The 25,248-nt window shown below is 39.2% G+C and overlaps 2 protein-coding genes across 3 annotated transcripts in view; both read right to left on the bottom strand.

Moving 5' to 3' along the window:
• Positions 1-1,485: 1,485 nt before the first annotated feature.
• On the bottom strand, positions 1,486-8,949 carry lox (lysyl oxidase). The gene is made up of 7 exons (XM_086312996.1): positions 8,374-8,949; positions 7,649-7,757; positions 6,476-6,607; positions 6,184-6,340; positions 4,123-4,218; positions 3,831-3,946; positions 1,486-2,558 (listed from the first exon to the last, which is right to left on the bottom strand). The coding sequence occupies exons 1-7, from the start codon at positions 8,873-8,875 to the stop codon at positions 2,552-2,554; spliced, it is 1,119 nt and encodes a 372-aa protein (XP_086169122.1). The 5' UTR covers positions 8,876-8,949; the 3' UTR covers positions 1,486-2,551.
• Positions 8,950-18,521: 9,572 nt separating this feature from the next.
• ddr2l (discoidin domain receptor family, member 2, like) overlaps positions 18,522-25,248 on the bottom strand; it is a 38,121-nt gene continuing 31,394 nt past the window's right edge. For both annotated transcript variants that reach the window (XM_086315339.1, XM_086315340.1), the window contains 4 exons: positions 24,877-25,074; positions 24,516-24,750; positions 22,974-23,123; positions 18,522-22,699 (listed from right to left, as the gene is read on the bottom strand). In XM_086315339.1, coding sequence (XP_086171465.1) covers positions 22,565-22,699; positions 22,974-23,123; positions 24,516-24,750; positions 24,877-25,074 — 718 coding nt within the window. In that variant the 3' untranslated portion in view covers positions 18,522-22,564. The remainder of the gene's footprint in view (positions 22,700-22,973; positions 23,124-24,515; positions 24,751-24,876; positions 25,075-25,248) is intronic.

Here is a 25,248-nt window from a genome sequence, read left to right as displayed (position 1 = left end):
AACAATCTAAATACCGGACAGGTTGTTTTGGGTGTCAATGACATAAGTTTAACCACAAAAGGTTTTCCTCAGGTAAAGGCTCGGTGTGACAAGAATACCAAGTAGAAGATAATACTCAGATTACACTTTTATTACTCTTTATACCTGCTTCTTTCCAGTACGTGCCAGTAATACTGTGCCACATAGTTTGTATTTCATCCTCGTCTCTTTAAGCTTTCTTTTTTCTCATTTCTGTCCCTTCATCTGTTAAACGAGAGTTCTTCCTTCCCACCATCACCAACGGCTTCCTCACAGAGGACCATCTGAATGTTAAACTTATTCTCAATATTGTAGGTCTTTTTATTGTAATATAAATAATAATAATAATAATGTGACTGTTCTTGTGAATGGTTGCTATATATGTCACCCAATGGTTAGCAAGTTGCATCAATGTACTGTATAGATTTATCACACTTACACAAATATGTGCTTAATGGAACCAAGCTGCAATCATGTGGCTGAAAAGTGAAGGCAACAGAGAAGTGTTAAAAGCTGCAGTCCCTGTAATGGCTACTAATGATTGTACAAAAGTAAATCAATCATCAGAAACTGTTTTGTTAAAATGCCCAGTTTTACAGGGTGTGTATACGTGTCCTATCACTGGCAGCTGTAGCAATGTTCGGATTTTTAAAGTAACTGACTAACATGAATGGCTTTTTATTTAAGGAGTTTGTGCTTCAGTTTTGGTGCATGAAATTTCTGTATTATATTCCTCTTTTGCTTAGCACTAGTTAGTGGGTATCTGTGTGTTTGAAGATCACCCGTGCAGTTTTAGGGTGCAGATTCCTAAGCAAGCTTGCTAGTTGCTAACGTTTTGTTCAAATATGGTTGCTTTTGATTAAAAAAAACAACAGCACACAAAACCAAAGAAAAACATTGTGGTGGTAAAAATAGTCATGCTAAAGCTTCAAAATGTGGATAATATGGCATCTTTAATATGCAGCCTAATATTAATACTTGGCAACCTAAGGAATACTGGTATTTTACACTCGTAGCTGGAGCATGTACCTGGATTGTACCTTAGTGCTTATGGAAGAAACTATCTATGACCAAAAGAGACTGATAACATTATTTTTTATCCTGTAATGCTGGCCTGGGGATTTATTAGCAGTGACTCACTTCTGGAGTCAGCCTCAAATGGACATTTGCTTCGTTTTCCAGCCCCAGAGGCTACGGCTTGAACGGTAAATGACTGGTATGTAGCACCTTTCTACCTAATTTTGCGTTTTGCACTGCAAGTCTCATTCACACAGGGCTTTTATCTATACTTAAGGACATTTATCTAACATTGACATACACACTGTGATGGATGTATCAGGGGCAACCTGCCCAAGGAAGATCTATTGACCTTCTGATTGGTTGACAGCCTGCTCTACCACCTGAGCCACAGCTGCCGGTGGACACGGTGAAAACTCACATTAAAACAGACAAATGTTAACACGAATGACTTCACATTCAAGCAAACTTTATTAGTGTGATATGAAGCAGAAATGTAGGATGATAGCATGAGACATGAGCTTGGCCTATACACAGCTCTGCAGGTATGTGTGGTTACAGGTCATCAGGCACACACACTGTGTACTGTGTTTACACAGTTAACACACACAAACACACACACACACTTACTCACTTGTAAAGGATTTACAGGCAGGATTTTTTTTTTGTTCGTTTTTTAAATTCGTAAACACAAAGTGCAAACTTTATATATTTTAGCACCAAAACTCAAAAATCTAGTCTATAGCACCAAAAAAGCATATTAAATCGTACAGGATACTGAAAAAATGAAATGTCCATTATATTTAAAAATGCCAAGAAACTGTCATCGAAATGTGTTTAAAGTTTCAAACATTAAATTAATACTGAAGCAGTCTATAGAAGCGCAGAGAGAGCATGCGTGTCTGTTTTGCCCCACTCACATGAAATAGTTTTTTGCAGTTTAAAATAGAAAAAGCGCACGAGGTCATGAGAAAACTAAATTAAAAGAAAAAACATGATATAAAGGCAAATAAATTCCTACTCAATCCTGCCCTGAAATTATTTAGGCTAAAAAAGTGTATCTAATGGCCTTTGGGTAAAAAGTAGCTTCTTTAAACAAACTTTTATGTTGGATATAAAAACTAAATGTGCAAAGTAAGAAAAAAATAAGAAACCAGTAACTCCAACTGTCAGATACATGTAGTAGTATGGAAGCAAAAAGTACAACGTCTCTCTCAATATAGAAATACAGTACACATGTCATGAATCAGAACTGCTGTGAAAGCCACAAACTGAGTTATTTTCCATCTCTGGTTTGGATCCATCATAAATCGATCATCTACCCCAGTAACTCAAAAATACTAAAATATTAATCAGCATATCGTCCCTATTTCAGGTATTTCCATGTCCTGAGTATTTTTTATTGTGTATATTTGAATCATCTGACTCACATGCGAACAAACTGTAAGTTTAACTCCTGTGCAGCTCTGTATGCGTCTTCTATGTTCATCTTCAGGCTCATATCCAGGGATTCACCTCAATAGCTGCAAAAAGCAAAGCAAAGGTACTGATGATTGATAGGTAGTTGGTTCCAGTCATTCTGAATTCATAAATTAGATAAAAGCTAAAGAAACATCCTGTATTTTCACTCAGAGACGTAAAATTAAGTTTACTTTTCTGTCAGCAAAATGCAGAATTCTGGCTTCGGTGAAATATTAAACTGAGCTGTGGGTATCTTGTAGAGACAGTAGGAAGTGGATGTGTTCCCCAGAACAAAGTCAGGAAATAAGGTGGAACTCCACAGGTTGAAACAACATAAAGAATCACAACAAATGTTGATTTTTTTTTTACTACTTAGACAAATCAGCTGATTAATAAACCTGCAGTTGCACCTTTTACATGTGATCATCAATCACAGAACACAGTTGCACCTTTATACCTGAAAGGAAGTCTTCACTTTCTAGTTTTGGAAAATCTATAATAAAAAATCCGTAATCAGTACAGAATTTATGTCTGTAACTGAATCTTTTCTCAGGTGTAGAAGGAGCTGTTTCACAAAGCAGCACAGATTAGTGAGTTACCCACTCTCTGTCTGGGCTTTACCAGGCTATAATCCAATGATGTAATGGTTAGGACTATCGCTTCAAAGGGAGAGGGTTCTTGGTTTCAACATGCTGGTCAGCTGGAGTCTTTCTGTAAGAAGCTTGCATGTTCTCCCTGTACCTGCATGGGTTCTCTCCAGGTATTTTTGGTTGCCTCCCACAGTCCAAAGATATTCAAGTTAATGTGTCACCACAGAAAAATCTTCATCTCATCCTCTTCCTAGCATCCCCCTCTGCCACACTGCTCTTCTACATATCCTCCTTCACTACAATTATGAATCTTCTTAGTGGTCTTCCACTTTTCCTCCTCCCTGACAGCTCTATATTTAGCTCCTCTCTCCAGTATATCAGCTATCCCTCTTCTGCACATGTCCACATCATCTTAGCCTTGCCTCTCTAACGTTGTGTCCAAATTGCTCAACCTGCTCTATCCCTCTGATATACTCATTCCTAATCCCGTCCATCCAGCTGTCTCCCAGTGAAGCATCTTCAGTTCTGCCACCTCCACCTCGGCCACCTGTCTTTTTGTTAGTGCCACCATCTCCAGACAGAATATCACAGCAGGTCTCGCTAACACCCAATGACGTCCTTATGTTAAAATGCATCAGCTGATTTCTTGTGATGTAATCACATGGTTCTATGGCTGTTCTTCTATTTCACAGCTTCACCAAATCAGCCTGAATTAACAGTAAAGGAAACGTAGAGGTTTCTCACGCTGTCACGGTGCATCCGGACACATGTGCAGAGGTGCCGGTGTACTGAACATCGCATCGAGCGATGTTGTTGTTGAAGTTGGACTCTGGAACTTGCTGTCTGGGGTTTACTGTCACCTGACAGGAAAGGAGTGTATTACAACACTCATCAGTGCAGAAGGTGAAAATTATATGACCAAATCAACAACATTTGGCAAAACTTTACTATTTTCAATCTTTAACAACTCAATAATATATTGTTTTGTATTTTAAAAAGGCACAGAACGGTCAAAACCATGACATGTGAATCAGACCTTCAGGATGTACTTTCCAGGAGAGACGTCAGTGATGTCAATCCACTGACAGTCGATGTCAGCATTGTAGGTGTCATAGCAACCTGGACTCAAACCCTATTAGAAAAACAAAGGGAAAAAAACTCCACATTAACACAGTCCTGTGAACTTAATATAAACATTCACAACACAATTTTAAGACATTTTTGTTGAGGCTTATGCGTAACGTCAATAAGGGATAGCTGTATTCATTCATCTGGCTGCATTTGTGGGTGTTTGGATTGCTAATCTATTCTTTGCATCACTTCTGCTTTTAAACGCTGTCAAACTTAATTCTTTCATCATGACCAGTTATTATCCTGCCTCCCCATGTGAGCCGATCAGCCCTGGATGTGCTATAAATCTCAGTTTTCTTCCGTCATTCTGCCTTTCAAACTCCACTTGCTTCAGCCACCACCAGGGGGTCCTGTCCTACGTCCCACTGTTGCTGGAGTCTGTTTTGCAATGTAGCTTAATTGCATTCAAGCTGTCAAATAGTTTATTAGTCAGACCGAATGAAAATTAATGTGCTAAATGATGAATTGCTGAATATATATAATTAATGGTTGTAAGTAGGGATGGGTATTGATAAGATTTTCACGATTCCGATTCCATTTTCGATTCTGTTTAACGATTCGATTCTCTTATCGATTCTCTTTAAAAAAGGAGAACACTAAGGTCGATTAGCTTAGAACTTTGTTTTATATCTTCTCTTTGAACAAGATAGAAATTTAGGAGTAACATGGCCTTACAAGCCCAACAGTGAGATCTTAAGAGATCCACAGCCTACGGCTCTTCAATGGGGTGTCAAAGGGGCCCCAGGAAAAAAAATTGTAAATGTAAAATAATAAAATAAATATTCTTCTGTAGCAATAACAAAGTATAACATAAATTATTCTGTAGCAATTACACAAGAATATCCAGTAATGTCCCTGCCTACAATTACACACATTCACTTACCGAATATCGGGGGCATCTGCTGTGGCAAATGGGTTCAAGCCTTTTACCACAAACTTAGTCACTGCTCGGTGACATTCCTCTATCCTGGTCTGAAAGGAGACGCTATCGGTAGACTGCAGCGAGAGCTGCCAGCATCTGAGCCAGACTCTGTCTCTCTCATCATGGTCGCCTAAATGCACAGTAATGGCAGGTTTTGTAATAAGGCAGATCGCGCTAACATAATATGCACTGTTAGTGGATTATTTACCTGCCGTATTAACGGGAGAGGACGTGCAAACGTTACCGCTGCTGCTGGGTTGAGATTCACGAGTCCGGAGTGGAATTAAAAACACGACATTCATTTTAAGGTTGTCGCGTGTTTTGTGAGCAAATGCTTTTGCATATTCGTAGTGTTTCCTCCCTTAAATTAAACATCTACTTTGCAAGTATTGCAAGTTGCCCTGTTGTCATCCGTTCTCGTAAAGTATAACCAAACTTTTGAGCGTTTGAGCCGCTTACGCGCCGTGTTTCCTGCCAGGTAAATGACGCTCCGCAACGTGATGACGTCATTCGGGGCGACTGGAATCGATAAGGGAATCGTTTGCAAAAATGGCAAACAATTCCAAGGAATTGAAACAGTGAGAACCGGTTCTCAACAAGAACCGGTTTTCGATACCCATCCCTAGTTGTAAGAGACATGGCTCTTATAGAATAAAAACCTGTGCTGTCTACAGTCTGTGAGCTCAGAAATCATCTAGTTTCAGGCCCTAAACTAGGCTACATATTGTTAAGCAAGAGTACTTTTTCCTTGTTCCTTTTAATATTAAGATTTTTAAAATATTGATTTCTTCTTTTTTTTGTAAAAAAAAAAAATGGCATCAATGAGTTTTCAGCTTTCAGGAACCAGGAAAAAAGTTGCTTTAGCTGAAACTAAGAACTGCTTCATAAGATCAAAAGTACTCATTATACAGTACTCTGTCATATTTATAAAAGATATGACGTCTACAAGTCAGGTTAATGTGTTTTTCTCCTTAATAGTAATATAGAAGTAATCCAATATATAAATGAATTTACTTCCATATTGTCCCCAATGTGTTTTTGTACCTGAGTGTGTGAGGTGCAGGCGAAGCGGCGATAGTATCCTGGATCACAGGAGGTGTCCTCCAGACAGAAGCTGGCCTTGTGACCCTCAGCCACTTGACTATAAGTTCGGGAATCCAGCAGCTCGTACAGGCTGAACTCGTCCATGCTGTGGAAGTGACTGAATAACACCACAATAAAGTCACAGTGTGGCAGTAAACTACCAAATAACTGGGAAAGTAAGTCCAGGAACAATACTGGGATAATAAATGTATACCAACGTGAATCTCTTAAACCCTTTCATCTGGCAACCTACTTATGACAGCTGTGCCACTCCCAGGCATATCGAGGTTTGCTGGGCAGGAAGTCGGCCGTTCCCTGGTTCTTCACCCTCTGAGGAAACCTCAGTAAAACTCTGGTGTCATAATCCTGAGAATAACGAGAAGACCTAGAGGAGGAGAGATGATGGCGAGAGACGAGCTCAAAGTCAAGTCTTCAGTTTGAATGAATAAAAGAGGGAATTCTGCACAAACACTGAGTCTTGTGTCCATCACTGAAATGGAAATGATTTGGAATTTCAGTAGATGAGGTATGTTCCATGTAAAGTATGTTATTAAATGTATCTTATAAATCATATAATATTCTTTTGGGACACAGGTAGATGGTTACCCAAATACAGCACTTCATCAGAATCAGAATCGTGTTTAGTGGCCATTTATATGTGCAGATACATACAAGGAATTTGGTTCCGGTAGATGGTGACTCTCAAGCACAGCATCAGTTGATATCTATCTATCTATCTATCTATCTATCTATCTATCTATCTATCTATCTATCTATCTATCTATCTATCTATCTATCTATCTATCTATCTATCTATCTATCTATCTATCTATCTATCTATCTATCTATCTATCTACACACACATATATCTGCTTAGCACTTTTTATATTTATTTAAGTCTGTGTCTTATAGTATGTTTCGCACTAAGTACCGCAGCAATTTCCTAATGTTATAAATTTGCTCAAGATTTAGCAATAAATTCTGACTCTGATTCTGATACTATGTAAAAAACAAACTTGTGTGTATATGCTGACGTCTGCACACCAGGGGGCGCTGCTGAACGAACCTGCAGTAAGTTGTCAGCTTCCTTCACTGAGCTCCTGAATTTTGGTCAGTCCTAGCTTCACATTTTTATGTCATACACAGAAATTATCTCAATGGGAGTAAAAAAGGACACCAGCATTTGTCTGACTGTGCAGCTAGTTATTAGTGAAGGCATCTGTCCCTCTCCTTTTATACTGTTTCACATCTGAAACTAAAAAAACTATTTTGTCCATTCACACATTAGTTTTTCGTTCAATCAGTCACTCATACTCAAAGTGAAGTTACAGCTGATTGGTGAATTTTAAAACGCACAGTGTGAAAATAAAATATATCTGATAACAGGCAGCAGAACCGAGGCCTGCAGTCAGCTGTGTTATCTTACGTGGCAAGGCAGTTCTCCTCTGCAGCACAGCGCAGGTTGTACATGGGCACTCTCTGGACGTAGGTAGCGAGCTGGATGTAGTATGGATCAGGAACCAGATCAGGGAGTCCTGCAAACAAGACACGGCAGATGTATACTGTTTTCATCCCTTTCCACTTTCACTCACATGACATTATGACATCAGAAAGTAAAACCTTTAAACTAAACTTTAAAAGTGACACCTTGGCTCAGTATACTACTGAGATACCGTGTAGTTTAACATGTAGGTCTAAGTTGAAAGCCAGCAACATTTAGCTTTAAGATCAGCCCCTTAAGGCATATTATAAATGTGCTTAGGAAAAACTTATAAACTGGTCGTGCCAAATAGTCAAAGCTGAAATGGGCTGTTACAGGATCTTTACACTGAAACACCTGCAGGCATTGTGTATATGGAGGAAGGCTGTAGAAACTCCAAATCTACCTTATTTCAAGTCAACATTTAAAGGGTTATTGGTTGAGCATGAACGCTGAGCCTATAAAAAGCTGCATGTAGACAAAATAACATGAGGTTATGAGCCAACACTTAACACAAGCGATGTGAGGTGTTTAAATATATGGTAAGCTCACAGTCTTATGAAAAAAAAAAAACCTACGTTTGTGTAATTTTACTGATTTTAATCATGCCAGCTTGTTTTGTGATGGTTTGTCAGTGACGTCCTAATGAATAAGCAAGCTAGTTTTCTTACCATTCTGGTGGTAGCTGGTGCCATAACCGGGTCGGGGTTGAACCCGAGGTCTAGGTCTGTAGTACGAGTTGTAGTAGTTATAGTAAGGGTCATAGTTGGAAGGCTTGTACGGGTTGTAGGGATCATCTCCCACCATCACGTCCTCCCGTCCAACCGCGCCGGAGTCAGGTCGCTGCCGCCGCTGGTGCGTCATGGCGCGTAATTGCGCCGAGCTGCTGGCCGCAGGGACCCTCGGGGAGCCCCGGGCTGTATCGTTAGCACTGCTGAGGACAACCACGGGGTTCCCCTGGCTGGGTGATCCGCTTTGCCTCCTTGCGGAGGGCCTGTACTGAGAGCCACGGCTCAGGATGCTGAAAACCTGCCCGTTATGTTGCCATGTCAACCCCCGACGAAGTGAATCAGCAGCAGGACCTTCCTGGGCGCGAGCTCCATCCAGAAAAGCACAGAGGAAACAAATGTGTGCAAAAGAAATCAGCAAAACGATGGGGGAGAGCTCCTTCATTATTAATAGCAAATCTCTTGAGTTTTTAATGAGAGTTGCTCTTTTTCCAGCCACACAGCTGCTGATTCAAGGACTTCCTCTCAAATGTTTGAGCGCAAGAGAGTGTGTGAGAGAGAGAGAGAGAGAGAGAGAGGGAGAGGTGGTTTAAGTTTAAGTATCAGATGTGGCTTCAGACTCTCATTTGGTGTAATTGTAACTTCTTTATTCTCGCTTCAACTCAAAAAATAAAAAAGCATACAGTTGAAACTGAGTTTTGTAGATGTCCAGTAAGTTTCCCAGCAGTCTCCAGCTGTGTGCTATCAAATGGGAATTATTTTTTACGAAGTTCACAAGTGCACTGTAGAAATTAGAGTTAAAGTCAGGCCCTTCCACTGCAAGTACAATCTCACAAAAGTACCCTGGGAGCCAGTTACTGGACCTCACTGTAACTACATGTACCTTTTTGCAAGTTTATGTTTTAAAGTAGCCAAAGTTGTATATTGACACCATGTCTGATAGAGTTTAAGGTGTGATAACAGGAGGCAATTTCAACTTAGCTAAGTATGAAAAGAAATCAGGTAAAATATGCATTTTTCTCTAAAATATTAAGCTTTTACTGTATTTTCTTGTAAGTTGACTGAATGTATTTCATGCATTCTGTCAGGTTTATGTTATGTTTATCTTTCTTTCCTAATTGCAGTATGAGGAAGAATTTAGCACTGACATTTCACAGCAAGAAGGTTTTGGGTTTGACAGCATGAGGCCTCCGTTCTCCCTGTTGTAGCAACTGTTTAGTCTCTCAGTCTAAACACATGCATATTACATTAATTGTTGCTTCTAAAACTGGTCATAAGTGCAGAAATAATAAAGCTTTGAGTGCTTATTAAGGTCAGAAGACTACCATACAATGAATTATTAATAGTTCTGAAGTTTGATGACTTTTTAAAATGTCCAGTTTGGTGCTATTACATCAAGATGAAAAAATGTTAGTAGAGGTTCACGAACAGTCTATGTAAGGCACAAACTACAAGGGTACAGAGGCAGTACCTTAGAAGTTATGATACCAATGACAAGCCTCTGTGCTGCTGAAAGTACAGCACTGCATTTAGAGACTTTACAAAAAAATACAGATGCTCTCTGTCTCTTTCACACACAATGTGAAGTTTATTGTCTTGGTTTACATGTTTGAAAGAGGCTCCTGATTTTTACACTAAACATGTGGAAGGCTCGACCAGCAGTTTTACACATTGTCCTATTTGTTTTCATTGAGGCTTTTCCCCAGGCCTCACAATTATAGTTCATATCCCAGCCAAACCCAAACTGCAGATGCAGCTCAGGAGCACCAGATATCATGAAACTGCAGCTTTACCCAAATGTGGCAAATGGAAAATATCATCAGGGGAGATTTGTGATTTAAAATGGATCATGACAGCAATGCATGAAAACCTTTAAATTCCAGATTTCAGTGCTGTGGATGGATTTCTCCATGAAGCATAAAGTAATTTTGACTGTGATTCAGAAAGTTTGATGTTTATGAACAAGAAAAAAAGAAAGCAAACCGCTGCATGTCAGAAGGAGTTGGTTTGAGACATTTCGAAACTAAAATCTTATCAAGCTTTACTAGAAAAGACGGCACCAAAAACAGCTCCTTCTTTTTCACTTTTAAATTCCAGGCTATTGTCTCCTCTTCACAGGATGAGGCGTAATTAGGGTGATGCTTTGACTTCATAGCAGTCCTGTCTCAGTCGAATTATGTCTGTGGCCAGAGCTGCTCAACTTTACTCAGAGATCTAAAGATACTGATTTCTGACTCACTATTGCTTTAGCGTGTCCACCCTTCATTTAAAAAGAAGAAAAAAGACCTCTCAGGGTAAAAAAGGAGTCCAGTATGCTCCAGTTATTTGTGGCCCAAAACTAGGGGCTTATATTTTGTGGGTATTTATGGTATTAAAAATACATATATCATATTTTTTTAACATATTTTTAATCATAATAAGGTGTGCTCCAGTGACTCGACACCTACAGGTTTTGTCTGGCTTTATTGGAAAATAATAAGCTCCTCTCATGCTGAGCGCTCAGGATGCTTTAGAAAAAAAGCTGAAATTGAAGCACTTACCAACTGAGAAGTTTCCTCCTCTGAGTGCACAGTAAAACACAACCTGCCACCCACAGAGCCACAGCTCCTTCCCTTTAAACCAATCCAGATAAATCACTTCAAATGCTTTAGGTTACACTATACATTTTCTGTTTAACATGTCAGTGAGTTATGTTTCCATCCGGAGTGGTCTTTACACACTTTAAGGAGAACCTAACCTGTATCCTTACCTTGGTCCTTGTATATTTCCTTTAATGAGATGGTAAAAAATCTGCTTGCTCTTGTCTGAGACCTTGAAAATGTTGTTTACAGTTTGTTGTCCTTGTTTTCATGTCGCTTAAGGTGCAAAGTACTTATTTTGGTATCCACAGTTTGATAATGAACCTGTTCATTGTTCCCCGGAGGAACAGTGGAGCATCTGCAAATGATCAGCTGCTTCATCTACTGTAATGACAGGAGTCTCACCAGCTCTGCAGTCATTGTTTGGAAGAAGCTCAGAGAAGGAAAATAGATTTTAATTATGTTGGTACCCAGAAACTGTCTCAAGACTAATCATTACTCAAAATGTTAAGTATATTTCTCTCTCAGTTCCTAATTTATTCCTTTTAACTGATTAATTCCTGTTAATACTGATACCTGAAACTGGCACTGAAATTGTCCAATCAACATGTTTGTTTGTTTGTTTGTGAAGAAAACCCTGTTCAGCAATGTTAATTCAGGGCTTCAGATGGTAAAGCTTGGGGATTTGCCATATGCAATTAAAGATTATAAATTATAACTAAAGAAGTGGGGTAAAGTAAAGAGAAAAAAAATCTAAACAAGCTCATTATCAAGCACTATGAATTTCACATTGTTGATGGGGTTGATGGGGTCATCTACTTTCTACAAAGGTTTGCTCCAAGCCCTGCCCATATTACAAGGCAGGTACTTTTTGCTCATTACCTCAGGACATGTATAAAGTTGCAGGCAGTACAAATGCAGCACTCCAAGCTTGTGCAACTAAAATCAACCCATTCAGCTCTTGTGGTTGCCACTTATTTTCTTTCTGGCTTCAAATATCAGACACAGTAGACTAGAAGGTGAAAACATAACTTTATAACTACCAGCTGCCTGTAGGTTTCCATAATGATTTTACAGTTCTTTTACTTCTCAATAAAATGCTTCATGGCCTTGCAGCAGCCTGCTTGTCTGACTTGCTTGTCGTAGACTTGGAGGCTTGCAGGACTTGGAGCGGTCGTAGACTTTGTTTGATTTATCTGTGGTTTGTAACAGAAATATGATGCAGTGTAAATACTGCTGTTATATTGTTGTAATTATGCATTTTTGACTACATGTGAAATGTGTTCTTGTCTTGTCTGCTGCAGAGTTTATCTGCACAGGAAAACAAATACTTAGAATATTTCTCTAAGAAATCATCAATCTACACCAGATATGCATGAAAATCATACTGATTCCTTTTGTCTTAAATTCATAGAAGCACACCAGGTTGCCTTTTGGGGTTTTGTGTTGGAGCAGAAATGCTTTTGCATGGTGTTTTGGTGAGTAGCTGCAGGTAGCCGCTTCAGCCACAAACACGTGTACAAATTTTAACTGATTCCTTCACTGCTAAAGGAAAAAGTGAACTGCCTGAACAAGAGCCGCTTTTTACAACATTTGTGTGAAGATCAAAGGAGGGCGGATTTTATCACAGCTCACTGCACTTCCCTTTCAGCAATACAAGGCTGTTCCCAATGAGAAGCAGGTGTCGGCCTGATCTGAGCACTTTAAACAGCCTCATAATGAGGGCTGGCTACCTGGAGGGTGCCTACTGCACACGGGACACATAACAACCCATGGAAACCAGGCACAATAGCAGTACCTTCATCATTACAAACATCATCATCACCTTTGGTATGTGTAGAAAACAGTGGATGAAACAAGAGATCCATAACAAAGCCACGAAATTGAAAAAAACAACAACATGATTGTGTTGTCAGCTCCCCGTCTTAAACCACGTTTAAGGTTTGATGTTAGTCAGTGGCACACCTGCATTCAACAACTTAGACACGTGAGGCACGTGACAGCACTTCATTCTAACCATGTGTTAAACTACAGTAGGGGGTCTCAAATGTCTTTTGGCACCCACTTCAGAAGTAAGGTCACGCCTTGCACCCCATGGTAGATTTCTTTAAAGAATCAATTTAAGATGAAGTACAAAATCATTACCAATCCCTCGTTTGTGTATTTTTTCTAATAGAAACCATATTCATGAGACTTTGGGTGGCAGTAAACTGCAGTGTGCATGGCTGAATGGGTTAAAAACATTCTTATTTACCAGGTCAGTACAAAGCTGCAGTTACATCAATTTAGTGTGAAAACACTGATTATATCACACCAGATACATTCACAAGCTTGTGTGTCACAATTTAACATGTGATATTTAAACAACCAAAAAAAGAGACTGTTTTCTGAAAAATCACTCTTAATCATCAGAATAAAATTAAAAAAAATATCATAATGAATCATTTTTAAAAGAAAAAGTGTTTTTTTCACCCTTAAAGGGAGGCTTCAGCTGCTAATGTGTTAGTATGACTTTCTGCGAGTTGAGCTGGTTGAGTCAGTGGCTTATGGTGCTGTTCCAAAAGTGTCATCAAATAATTGGTGACAAATTAAACTTGGACGAATTAAAAAAAATGTGGTTGTCTAATTGCAGCTTTGTGGGTTTTATTTCCAGCCCCAGCACATGCCATCCATCCATAGGTCAAGAAACCAAACAGCAGGTTTTCCCTGGTGTGTGTGTGTGTGTGTGTGTCTACTGATTATGGTTAAAAGGCAACAAGTCAACAAGTGAAGCTGTAAATCAGTCAGGCCTTCAGACACTCTTTCACTGTGATCTTTATTGTATTTGTCTGTAGTTATTTCCATCTTTGTCCTCTAAATTTTATTTAATTTAAACTAATCCATACGAATTTTTGAAATTTTTGGAAATTTGAAAAAGCTACCATGCTACCAAAACTAAAAAATGTTATATAAAAGGTGAAAAATTTGGAATCAAAATATAGGCAGTTAACTAGTCTTCCCATCCATCCATCCATCCATCCATCCATCCATCCATCCATCCATCCATCCATCCATCCATCCATCCATCCATCCATCCATCCATCCATCCAACCAGAGCATTGCTTTCACTTCATTGCTGCTGATCTGCTTGTAAAGTTGCTGAGAAACTCATGAAAAACACATCAACTAGCTGGCCCCTTCCTCTATCCTGAGGTCAAACAGCTGGGGGACAGATAGCACCCATAAACAGCAGAGCGTGGGGGTTGTCATTTCTGTGCAGTTACTTTGACGAGAGAACCTGTCAATCACCCTGTATGGGCAGGGCTGCACGTTGTTGGCATTGGTACTTTCATCTGGTGGTCTCTGCTCTCCATGTACAGTTCAGTATCTGCCACCTGCTCGCTTGTAGTAATCTGATTGTTACACTCAAACAGAGACCTCTAGAAAAGCTCCATTTAAATAAAACAAATCAAAGCAAAGCAAAAGGCTTTTGTAAAATTCCTCAGAGCACTAACTGTGTCAAAACCCCTGAGAGCAGTTCTAGAGGCGGAAATATCAATTAACACTCCCAAAGTAACAAACATTTAAAATATAAATCATTCTAAAATGTAATTTACTTTCACAAAGGGAAAGGAAATAAAACGTTTTGTTCATGGTCATCCATACATTTCAGCACCTAAGCTAATCAATTTTAAATAATATAATTTCATTCTTTGAAGTGATGTTAGAGAAAAATAACACCAAGCCCTCAATCTTGTGCGTGATTTGGCCCATTTAGGACCAATTTGCTGGTTCCTTCTTTCCATCCTTTTTATTCTGTGGTCTTTCCTATTATAACTCCTGCAGGGACCCTGTTTCCTGACATGGACCATTAAATCTTTAATCGACACAAACTAATGAGGCTTTATTCAGCCAGATGTTTGAACTTGAAAACAATTATTATTTTCCGGATTCTTAGGGTTTCAAGATATATTTATTTTTGGCAAAATAAGAATTAAAACCGAGTTCTTAAAATGGCACATGGGCATTTACCTGCATCAAAACACAACAGTGGCATTATTTAATGAATGACCCGAATCCTTTATCTGTGCACACAAGGCTTAACATTCCTCCGTGTATCATATTTTATTCAGTTAAAGATTAAAGATTGTGCTGTTGCTTCGATTCATTCATGACTGGCTTATAGCATCCTGCTGTTTGCTCTGTAGGAGCTGTGAGAGTTTATACAGACATCCAGATTCTTCCACGAGTGAACATAATGCAAAAACCAGAGTTAGAAGAGTTCTGGTTTTATAACTATTTATGTTTAACTGATGTAGATTACATTAATTTATCTGCAAATTTAAATATAAAGGTTTTTGGATGGGACTGATGGCTGGCAGTAAATATGAAAGGATCTATTTATTTAGAAGCAAATCAAAATTTGGGAGCCAGAAAAATGGAAAACTGAGAAACAGAACGGAGATTAAATGGCAACCTAACAAAGACTGAGGGTTCAGTGGAAAAGCTAAAAAAAACATTTACTCCCTACAACATTTTCCTTGTTACCTTTTCTTCACCACAGTAGAAAACCTTATGAGGTGAAGAAAGGTGGGAAGAAGAATCAGTAAGGAGAAGCAAGAGACTCCATAGTGTAGTGGTTTACACATTCACCTTAAAACTGTAAGGTTTGGTTTGGTCCAATCATAGATGGAGACCCAAATCCCATTTGGGGTTTTGTCAGGAAGTATATCTGGTGTAAATCTGTGCCGAGGTACTTGCGCTCTTGGGATTAAGGGAGCAGCTGAAAGTAGCAGAGTCATGGAAATGCACAGGTAACATAAGGTTCCAGTCATACAGGCCTGGAGACCATCTGGTAACCACAGATCACTATGGAAAAATGTATATTTCTCAGCCAGTCTGCAAAATGTTGGTGGCAGTCTCAAGGTGAAATAGGTATATAAAATAGGTACACAGTGCTGCACCTTTCAAGGTGTGTACTGTGGCAGGATACGGACCCAAACGCAGGACTTGGACATAGAATGAAACTTAAAGGCATTTCCATTCCAAATGTTCGCGTACTCCACTTGCTAATTGTCATTCTGTCACTGACGGCCTTTAAAGTGAAAGGAAAGTAAATGTTCAAAAATGAAATGGCTCAAGCTATTCTCAGTCCTCTATGAAGCTTTTGGTGTACGTGACAGCTCTCACACTAAAGAGACAAAAATAGTCCCTACTGTGACCAGTCCTACTCGCACATTTGGAAGGACAGCAGGGAGCAGAGCACCAACAATTACAGTCAGGTTGGGTTTGGCTGGATCTACTCTAGCATCATACCACTTGTATAAAAGCTGTTGTCACCTTGCCCAGTGTTGTGTAAACCTTCACACGTGTGGAAGGTTTTTAGTGCTTTTTAAACTTACAGCACATTTTTAGGCTGTCAATTTATCAACCAAGAGACATTTACACTTCATACCTACAGAGAGACATGGCAACTTTAAACAAACTTCCATCAAAGTAAAACCTGCGCCGTGCTTTTTGGCCGTGAACCACCCTTATGAAATCTGCCGGCACTGAGCCCACACATGCAGGCAAACCTCTGCCTTTGGCTTCTTTGCCAAATTTAGGACAGTTACAAAATCTGTGATTGTCAGGATTCCTGCAGAGTTCATGAGCAACCTGCAAAGGTTTTATAACACTTCTCTTTCATTACTGAATTTGTGCAGTTACTACGGAAACTAACTGATTGATTATGATGCATGATAAATCCTAGATACAAAAGAAACATCTCAACTAAAAGAGACCAAAACCCAATTCCAGAAAAGTTGCAATGTTGAGTAAAATGGAAATAAAAACACAATGAGATGACTTGCAAATCTCATAAAGTCATATTTTATTCACAATTGAACATGGAAAACATATCAAATGTTTCCAATGGGAAAACTAAAACAAGTCATTTTTAATTTGATGGCAGCAATCCCTATTTTTTTTTAAAAAAAAGTCAAATGGGGCATCAGAAGGCTAGAAAAGGAAAAAAAAGATCATCTTTAGGGAGGCATCGTTTCTCAGAAGTAAAGATAAGCAGAGGTTCACCAATCTGTAAAAAAATTGATTTTGAATATCTAATATCTACAGTACATAATATCATCAAGAGCTTAAGAGAATCTGGAGAAATCTGTGTGCTAGAGACAAGGCCAAAACTCAGTATTGGATGTTTGTAATCTTTAGAACTGCAGGGGGCACTGCATTGAAAACAGGGATGCATCTGTCATGGAAATCACTGCATGCTCAGGAAAACTTCCACAAATCATCGTCTGTGAGTCTGTGAACACAATTCCCTGTTCCAGTCCTAAAATCCAGATTTAAGTGCTATCAGGCAAAGAAGAAGCAATATCTGAAAACAGAAACGGTGGCTCATTAAAGCTCATTAAAATGGACTGAGGCAAAGTGGAAAAGCTCTTCTGTAGTCAGAGAAATCCAAATGGGAAAGCTGTTTGATTTCTGATGGTATGAGGTTGCATTAGTGCCTATACTGGTGGTTTGCACACATTAAAAGGCATCAACAATGCTGAAAGGTATATACAAGATTTAGAGCAACACATGTTTCCATCCAGATGATGTCTTATTCCAGGGAAGTCCTTGCATATTTAAACATGACAATACTAAACCGCACACAGCACCTATAGTAGAAGAAGTAGTAGAAGAGTCCAGGTACTAAACTGGCCTGCCTGCAGTCCAGCCAACTGAAAACCTTTAACACATTATGAAAGAGGGTGTTTGTCTCCCGAATCCAAACTGAGAGTTAGTGCCACAAATGAGAGGCATGAAAGCTCCCATTCTACTTTTAAATATCCCAGTAATGCAGTACTTAAGGTCTTTAAGACAAGATGAGGCCTGATTATTCAAGACCTTGTTTATGAAGAGAAGGATTTAATTCAATTCTACATTGAACAGGGAGCGAGTGATGCAACAATCTTGGCTTAATAATGTAACCCACATAGTTTGGTAAACCCACGGTTACTCTAGACATATTTTCCCGAGGAGGTTGAGACCAAAGTAGAGCTTAAAGAGCCTGAAATTTGTCATTTTTAATCATTGGCTGTTACGTTTTATTACCAGTGCCTTAATTCACAAAAAAGTTCCTGCCCACCACGGACCCTGTTATTGTGTTGGATCCCTGCTAACCTTTATTTTTCTTGGAAAAAAAACCAAAAAGGCGTAAATCCTCACAGAACATTCAAACCTGAAACAAAAGGCATAAAAATGTGCAGAAATCAGGCCTTCAGTGTTCCTTCAGAACAACAAAGCTTCTCTAGGACTCATTTCCACATATAGGCTGTCCTGTATACGTGTGTGTTTTAAATCTCTCTGCTGCCCCCTGCTGTACAGAACATCGATGTGGTCTAGACTGAAAACTGTAACGTCAACTGTTGAAAAGCTTAGATTTCAATTTGCAGTGTTTTCTCTACTCATGAAAAAAACAAACAAACAAACAAACAAACAAACAAACAAACAAACAAACAAACAAACAAAGACAAAAGAAAAAACCCCATCTTTGACACATTTACTGTTTATTATAGGAAAACAAACCAAAGTGAGATAAAGTACAGAGTGAAAACCACTTGGGACCAGAGAACACCAAGCTTCCTCCTCCCTATATATTAATATAAACAGCTACTAGCCTATGTACAATATGTGTCTGAAACATACTGAAGATGGGAGCAAAGATTAAACAGTGTGGATGAGAAATTACTGTGAACACAACAGGGAAACAAAACAGAACATCTTGTTCAGAAAAATGTCCATAAATGCTGAATTCCTGTGTAAAAAAAAAAAAAAGGGAAAACAAACAGAAATAGCTATAAATTCAGATAGACAATTAATTATTAATAAAAATTACCACACCTAATCTGCATTCACACACTGAGATATTATAGACCAATTATACTGTACACTATCAAACTAAAAGATTTCTCAAATGGAACCAAAACAAAATACACAGGCTCACTGTAGCAAAGGACTCTGGGAGATTGAGTTTAGTGGTTTCCTTCTGTCCATCTTTCCTCTTGCCTTGAAAACAACAACAACAACAACAAAACCCAACTCCCTCTTTTGCTTAGTTAACATAATTTGGCACAACCGAGCAAATCCAGTTAACCACTTTAACCTCAACTAGCTCCCAGTGCTCAAGGGAATGTTGAAAAGACTCACTCAGTATCTCACTTTCTCTTAAACACTCGCACAAACACGCTGAAAGAAATGTAAGATACAGTACAGATAACAAAACACTACTGCAACAACAACAAAACACAGAAAAATGTACTCAAAAATCTACATGTTTGGTCTTTCTCCGTTCGCGCCATTTTTAATTTTATACGATTTGTTCTCAGGGAGGATTTAAAATACTGCAAATGTGTACTGCATACAAATAATACACACTGACATTAACTGAGTGACCTAAACAGTAAAAAAAAAAAAGACATTAAATTATGCTTTACCACCTTTATACATTAGACAAGAACTCTGAAAACAGACACATCAGAAGTTTATTGAGTCATGTTAAAATGAATGGTGCAGGAAGCATGGGGGCAAAGCGGCTCTTGCTACTACTAACATGATAGCCACTATCAGCATCACTTGAGTTAGTTAGTCAAAAGGCTGCACCGTCCGCTACCATCCACAGACTGTAGAAAAGACAGAAAGAGTCTCTGTGTCTGAAAAATGAGGCACAGAACACAGAAGTACCTCAAACCTCCCATTTCCCAGAGGAAACTCCATTAGTGGCAAAAAGTCTGATTGTACAGAAGTCTATGAGAATCTCTCTTCAGCTAACTTCATTTGTGAAGTAAAGACTTTCCCAGGTAGTTTATAGTCTTATTCAATAGTTTCTAGTCTGACCTAATTCAGCACAAATTTTATTTTGTAAACTACGGTTCATTTAGAGTTAACTGGACTTAAAGCAGGGTATGCTTTGCTTATGCAAACGGGCCTTCCTTACGACCCATCCCTCAGTTTCATAGTCAGATCCATCCCTCCCTTGTCAGGTTGTGCAAAATACTCACTGGCTATGGTCACCTATCTATATGAATCTGTATGGCCTTATATCTGTAACTGCTCGCTTAAATCGTTGCACTGTCGACATGAACTTCCTTATCGGTTATACATTTTTAATCTTGCAAGAAGGAAGGTGAGGACTGATACTTGGATTAAAGTTAATGCCAACACTTTGAAGATGAGACAGAATCATGAAAATTCCAACGCTCGTATCGTTTGTCAGTTTTGGCTGAAGCTGAAATCATCGTGAAACATTTGGACATGAAACATTTATTGTTTTGGGGTTTTTTTGTTAAAAGTTTATTACTCCTAAGACATCCTGACAGAAGAACAATAAATCCAGTCTACAGTCTGCATCGATCCAGCATTAGTTCTGTAAACAAGACTCATCTGAATGCTATGCAAAACAAAGTCAGAATGAATGCATTGCTTTTTAAACATAAAAATCTTTATGGTTTTTTTCAGTAAAGGTGCTGCAGTGATTGGATGCAGTGACTTCTCTGATGCATGAACCTGTTAAGTGGCCCCCATGTAAAACATACACTGATAGCTAACACTGATCTCCTGACCAGCGTGCCTTTGAATATGAACCGTGTAATCAGATCCTCTGAGCTGAAACATTAGTCTTTACACCTACATTTGATTAAATATAACTTCAGGAACAGGCTCCGCTACGGACAAACTAAACTAAAATGGTACAATCTGCCACAGGGTTATTCCACTACACAGGGTCAGAAAATGAACTATGATTGCAGGGCGCTCTTCGGTTAAATACCTGCTCAGTGTTGGAAGCACTTAAAACATTTTTTAGCTACAACCAGTGGTGACAGACAAATGGCTTTTTCCCAGTTTCCTGCTTTGCCTAGTTGGAAATCCAGCCTTGGTGTAAGGCCTCCATTTGCCCACAGTCTATCAGCTTTCACTCATCAGTGAACCTTGTTGTAACGCAGTAGTTTGGGAACTCACAGCCCCAAATGTAGATGGTACATTAAGTCAAGACAAAATGCCTTGTCTGGAGTTCAAATCCTAGCAAATTCAGACTACAGAAGACTAGACATATCAAATGGTGAGACATCTACATGTGCAGCAATGCAGTAAGTATTACTGCAGTTTATTTCTGTGAATAAAACCGACTACATGAAGCCAGAGAAGAGCTTAACACCTTCAGCTTTGTGAGTTCAAATAAGGAGATATGCAAGGTGCATTCATAAAGTTCCACAATGCCCATCAAAAATCAAAAAGGATACCTGTTTTAAATCTCCCCACAGAGATGGGCTGCCTAAGCAGGGCTCATAACTATCAGATTTGCATTTGTGTGTCACTGACGTGTGTGACCAATGAACCTGAATTTCATTTTGAGAGGACAAACCAAGTGCTGAGTGAAAATCCTGCTTTTTTAATGTTTTGCATGCTGGTGTGCACTAAACTCTGACCACGTGGTGCCCACGTTTAAATCAGATATGCTTTTTGATTTTTTTATCCACAAAATGTATATTTTGCAGGTCCCCAAAGACAAACACCGACAGGTTAAATGACACCTTGGTATTCGACACTTGGTTAATCTCCCTGTGACCAGCATCTGAGGGTCAGGCATCCATGACCTTTCCCTCTGGTACCGATTTTGCTACATATGCAAAGCACTTTGAATAAAATCAAAATAAATTTTGACCATCATGCCCATCTTCACAAAGATGCTTACAATTCTGTTTTTATTTTAAAACTGCATTTCAACATTTTTTTTGTCTCTTAGGGAACAAAAGTGGCATGATTCAGTTTTTTTCTCATGTGGCTTTAAGTTCTTTTTTTTCAGAATTTCCCACAGATACCCACCGACTGATTTTCAGTCTGTGAGCCACACAGGTTTCTTCAGCTTCTTGGCACCGCGACGTGAACCTCAGCTGACCAACATTCATATCCACAAAAAAAAAAGACCAACGATTGTGAAACTCCACAAAACAACAAAATTTTAAAATAGAATAAATCTAAAAAATAAAATCCTACACTAAAATCTGACCCTATAGCCCTAGCTCCAGTGTGGATTAATATATGAACATGAATAACTGAGAGACACAGACACAGTGCTTTACAATAATAATAATAACAATAATAATAATAATAATGATAATAATAATAAAAACCCACAGGGAAAGGAGAAACTACAAGGACTATCCAGTTTTTTGTAATCTCTAAAAGTCAAAGAGAAGGAAACAAATGGTTTAAGGCAACTTTTGGCACAAACAAGTCAAAAGGCTTGGGGTAAAGCGGCTGTAAAAAAACAGAAGAAGCTATGAAACTGCCAATGGTTTGTTCACTATGGACCAAAAGGTCTGAAGCTTGCCATATTTTCTCCTCTGAGCTGACTAGTCACGTCTCCCTCCATCATCACCTGGTCTTTCAGAAAAGGGAGTCGCTAGTGCCGTGAAGCAAACCAACAATCCCTCTGCACTGTAATTCCAGTCCTCTGTGCTTTTGTGTCAGTCTGTCTTCTTATAAGAGTCCCACCGCCACGGAAATCCCAACCAGCAGATCCCAGCAGCCTTGACTCACTGGTTGACGTGGGGCTTCAGGGCTTGGTAAAGTCCCTCGAAGGTGGGTCGGTCAGGGATATCGCGACTCCAGCAACGCATCATCAGCTCAAAGAGAGAAGGTGGGCAGAGTGGAGGGGCATAGAGGAAGATCTAGTGAGGGACACGGGAGAATTAAGAGTGATGACAGAGTCCAGTGATTTGTTAAAAAAGACAAATGTTGGTTTAGGTTTAGTAGCCCCTCAAATTTATCCTGCAGGCACTTACAAGGGTCCTGATTTCCAGGTTTGTAAAGACTGCTATGAGCTGTCTTGGATCCAGTTGCAATTAAATTAAATGTTTGCAGTTTTACTCTCAGGTGGGCAAAATGATTTAATCCAGTGACAGAAGGTAATAATCTGTGACTCTGTCCTGTGTTTCGCCTCACCTGTCTGCCCTGGTTCCTGAAGAACTCGCCAGTGTTCTCTATGACCTGTTCATCAGACAGCAGGCTGTAGGGCTGCTCCTTACACAGAGTGAAGATCTCCCACAGGGTGACTCCAAAGGCCCACACGTCACTGGCTGTGGTGAATTTACCCTGAGGAGAAAAATCACATCTGAAAGTTTAACACTCCAACTTTAAAATACTTTGTCTTATTTTCAGTGACTCTCTGAAGACAGCTGCTGATGAAATGTTGATTGCGATGCTTTGTGAGACTTACAAAAAAAATACGATACGATAAAAACGTAAAAGCTTCTGCTTTAGACCTGGTTTGGGTCCGCTTGGATCCATTGTTTTTTCGCTTAACTTTACAGCTGCAAAAGACATTAAACTTATGCAACCACATTCATAATGCAGAACAGGAAAGTTATTGAAAGAAAACACTGCAGCAAAAAAAAGGTTCCATTGTTTTAGTGTGCAAACCGCTACTGGTGCTTCCTCTGGAGGGCAGGAAGCTTTTGAAGAACTCTTAGCTAAACTTCCTTTAGTGAAACATTTTGCATTTGCATTTATGCATCTAGCAATTTTAAAGACAAGCAACTGTAAAGAGTTTGTTATTTGTTTTGTGGAAAACTGTTTTACTGCTTTCAGCTGTTGATTTTTAAAAAGGAAGATGTGAGGGGAATGTACATGTTTTTTATAAGTCGCTGAACTGATCTAGGCAAATGTCCGCAGGGTTTGAATACAATTACAAGCCTATATAAACTTCTGGAACTTTTAGCTCTTCTTCTTTTGAATATTAAAGACATTTATAGACTACCAGTCATTTGAAAAAGACTATTTATAGCATTGCATAGAGTCTGGCTTGGCTGGTAGTATGTGTGAAGTATTGGGGGTTAAAATAGGCTAAGTAGCATAATCAGCAATTTTTTTACTATTAGTATCATCATTATTATTATTTATTAGTCCTTTATTTATCCAGGTAAAAAATCTCATTGAGATTAAAAATCTCATTTCCAAGAGAGACCTGGCATCATAGCAACAAAAGTCAAAATACATGTACCACACAAGTGCATAACATTTAAAACAAATACAATATCCTGTACGAACATGTGAAAAACATACAATAATATCTGACCACCTATTTACCAGCAGATGTTTTCCCAGTTTGGAAAAAAAAGACCTAAGAACTACAACAGTGGGCTAAAATTCCTCCACAATTATATTAGACTAATAAAGTCATACAGCAAAAAAATGCTGTATGACTTTAAAGATGGTTCTTCAAGCTACTGAATCATGATTAGTGCTTACAGACAGAATCCTGTGAAAACGTATCAGCTTATCTCATATGACAGCAGCTCTCAGCTCTCTAATACAGAGGAAAGTATCATCAGGGTAACATTCATTCAAGTATCTGAAGATTTTGAATGCAGCAGCAGAATAACCGCAGAACTTCCACCAAAAAGTAACACATGACAGAGGTGTAAAGTTTAAAAGGAGCAAAATAAAGATCGTATCTTAAATCAACTCCCTTCGTCCAAACCTTACCAGCAAGATGCTCTCCCAGGCCATCCATCGTATAGGCAGCACCGCCCGGCCCTGGATACGGTAGTAGTCGCTGCTGTACAGGTTTCGGCTCATACCAAAGTCGGCAATCTTGATGGTGAGGCGGCGGTCCAGCAGGCAGTTTCTTGTGGCCAGGTCACGGTGCACAAAGTTCAGAGATGCCAAGTACTTCATCCCCGACGAGATCTGCACCGCCATATGGAGGAGGTCAGACAGGCTGAAGTGGAGAAGCAGAAAGCGATTCAAAGTGGTGAGAATCAAAAGTGCACTAACAAGATAGTTTAGAAACCTGACGCTCGATTGTTTTCATGTATGACCTGTGCGAACTGTGTGCATGGTTAACCTGACTGAAGGGATGTTGTTGGCATGTGTAAGAGTGCTCTCGATCTCCCGCTGCGACAGGAACATGTTGAGGTCTCCGTTCTCCATGTACTCAGTAACCATGCACAGTGGGTCGGACGACACACACACACACAGCAGTCGGATGATGTTGGGGTCATTCAGACGAGACATAATCTTTATTTCCTTCAGGAAGTCGTTCCTGATCGACGGACAGATAAAGGAGAGGAAGCATTTCCAGATCTGTTCTTCAACTCAAAGGAACCAACTACAGGTATGTATTTCTCAGTGTTACAGCGAAGCCTGATGCACAGATAGATCCTGCACATCCCTTAAAGCTCTTACACCAGTTTATCCTAATATATTCTCATCTACG

This window comes from Aulonocara sp. 'chitande type north' Nkhata Bay, linkage group LG12, assembly GCF_057382095.1.
Source record: "Aulonocara sp. 'chitande type north' Nkhata Bay isolate Kocher_YH1m ecotype deep benthic linkage group LG12, A_spYH_male_GT1.1, whole genome shotgun sequence".
NCBI lineage: Eukaryota > Metazoa > Chordata > Actinopteri > Cichliformes > Cichlidae > Aulonocara > Aulonocara sp. 'chitande type north' Nkhata Bay.
This window is presented reverse-complemented; position numbering and strand designations above follow the sequence as displayed.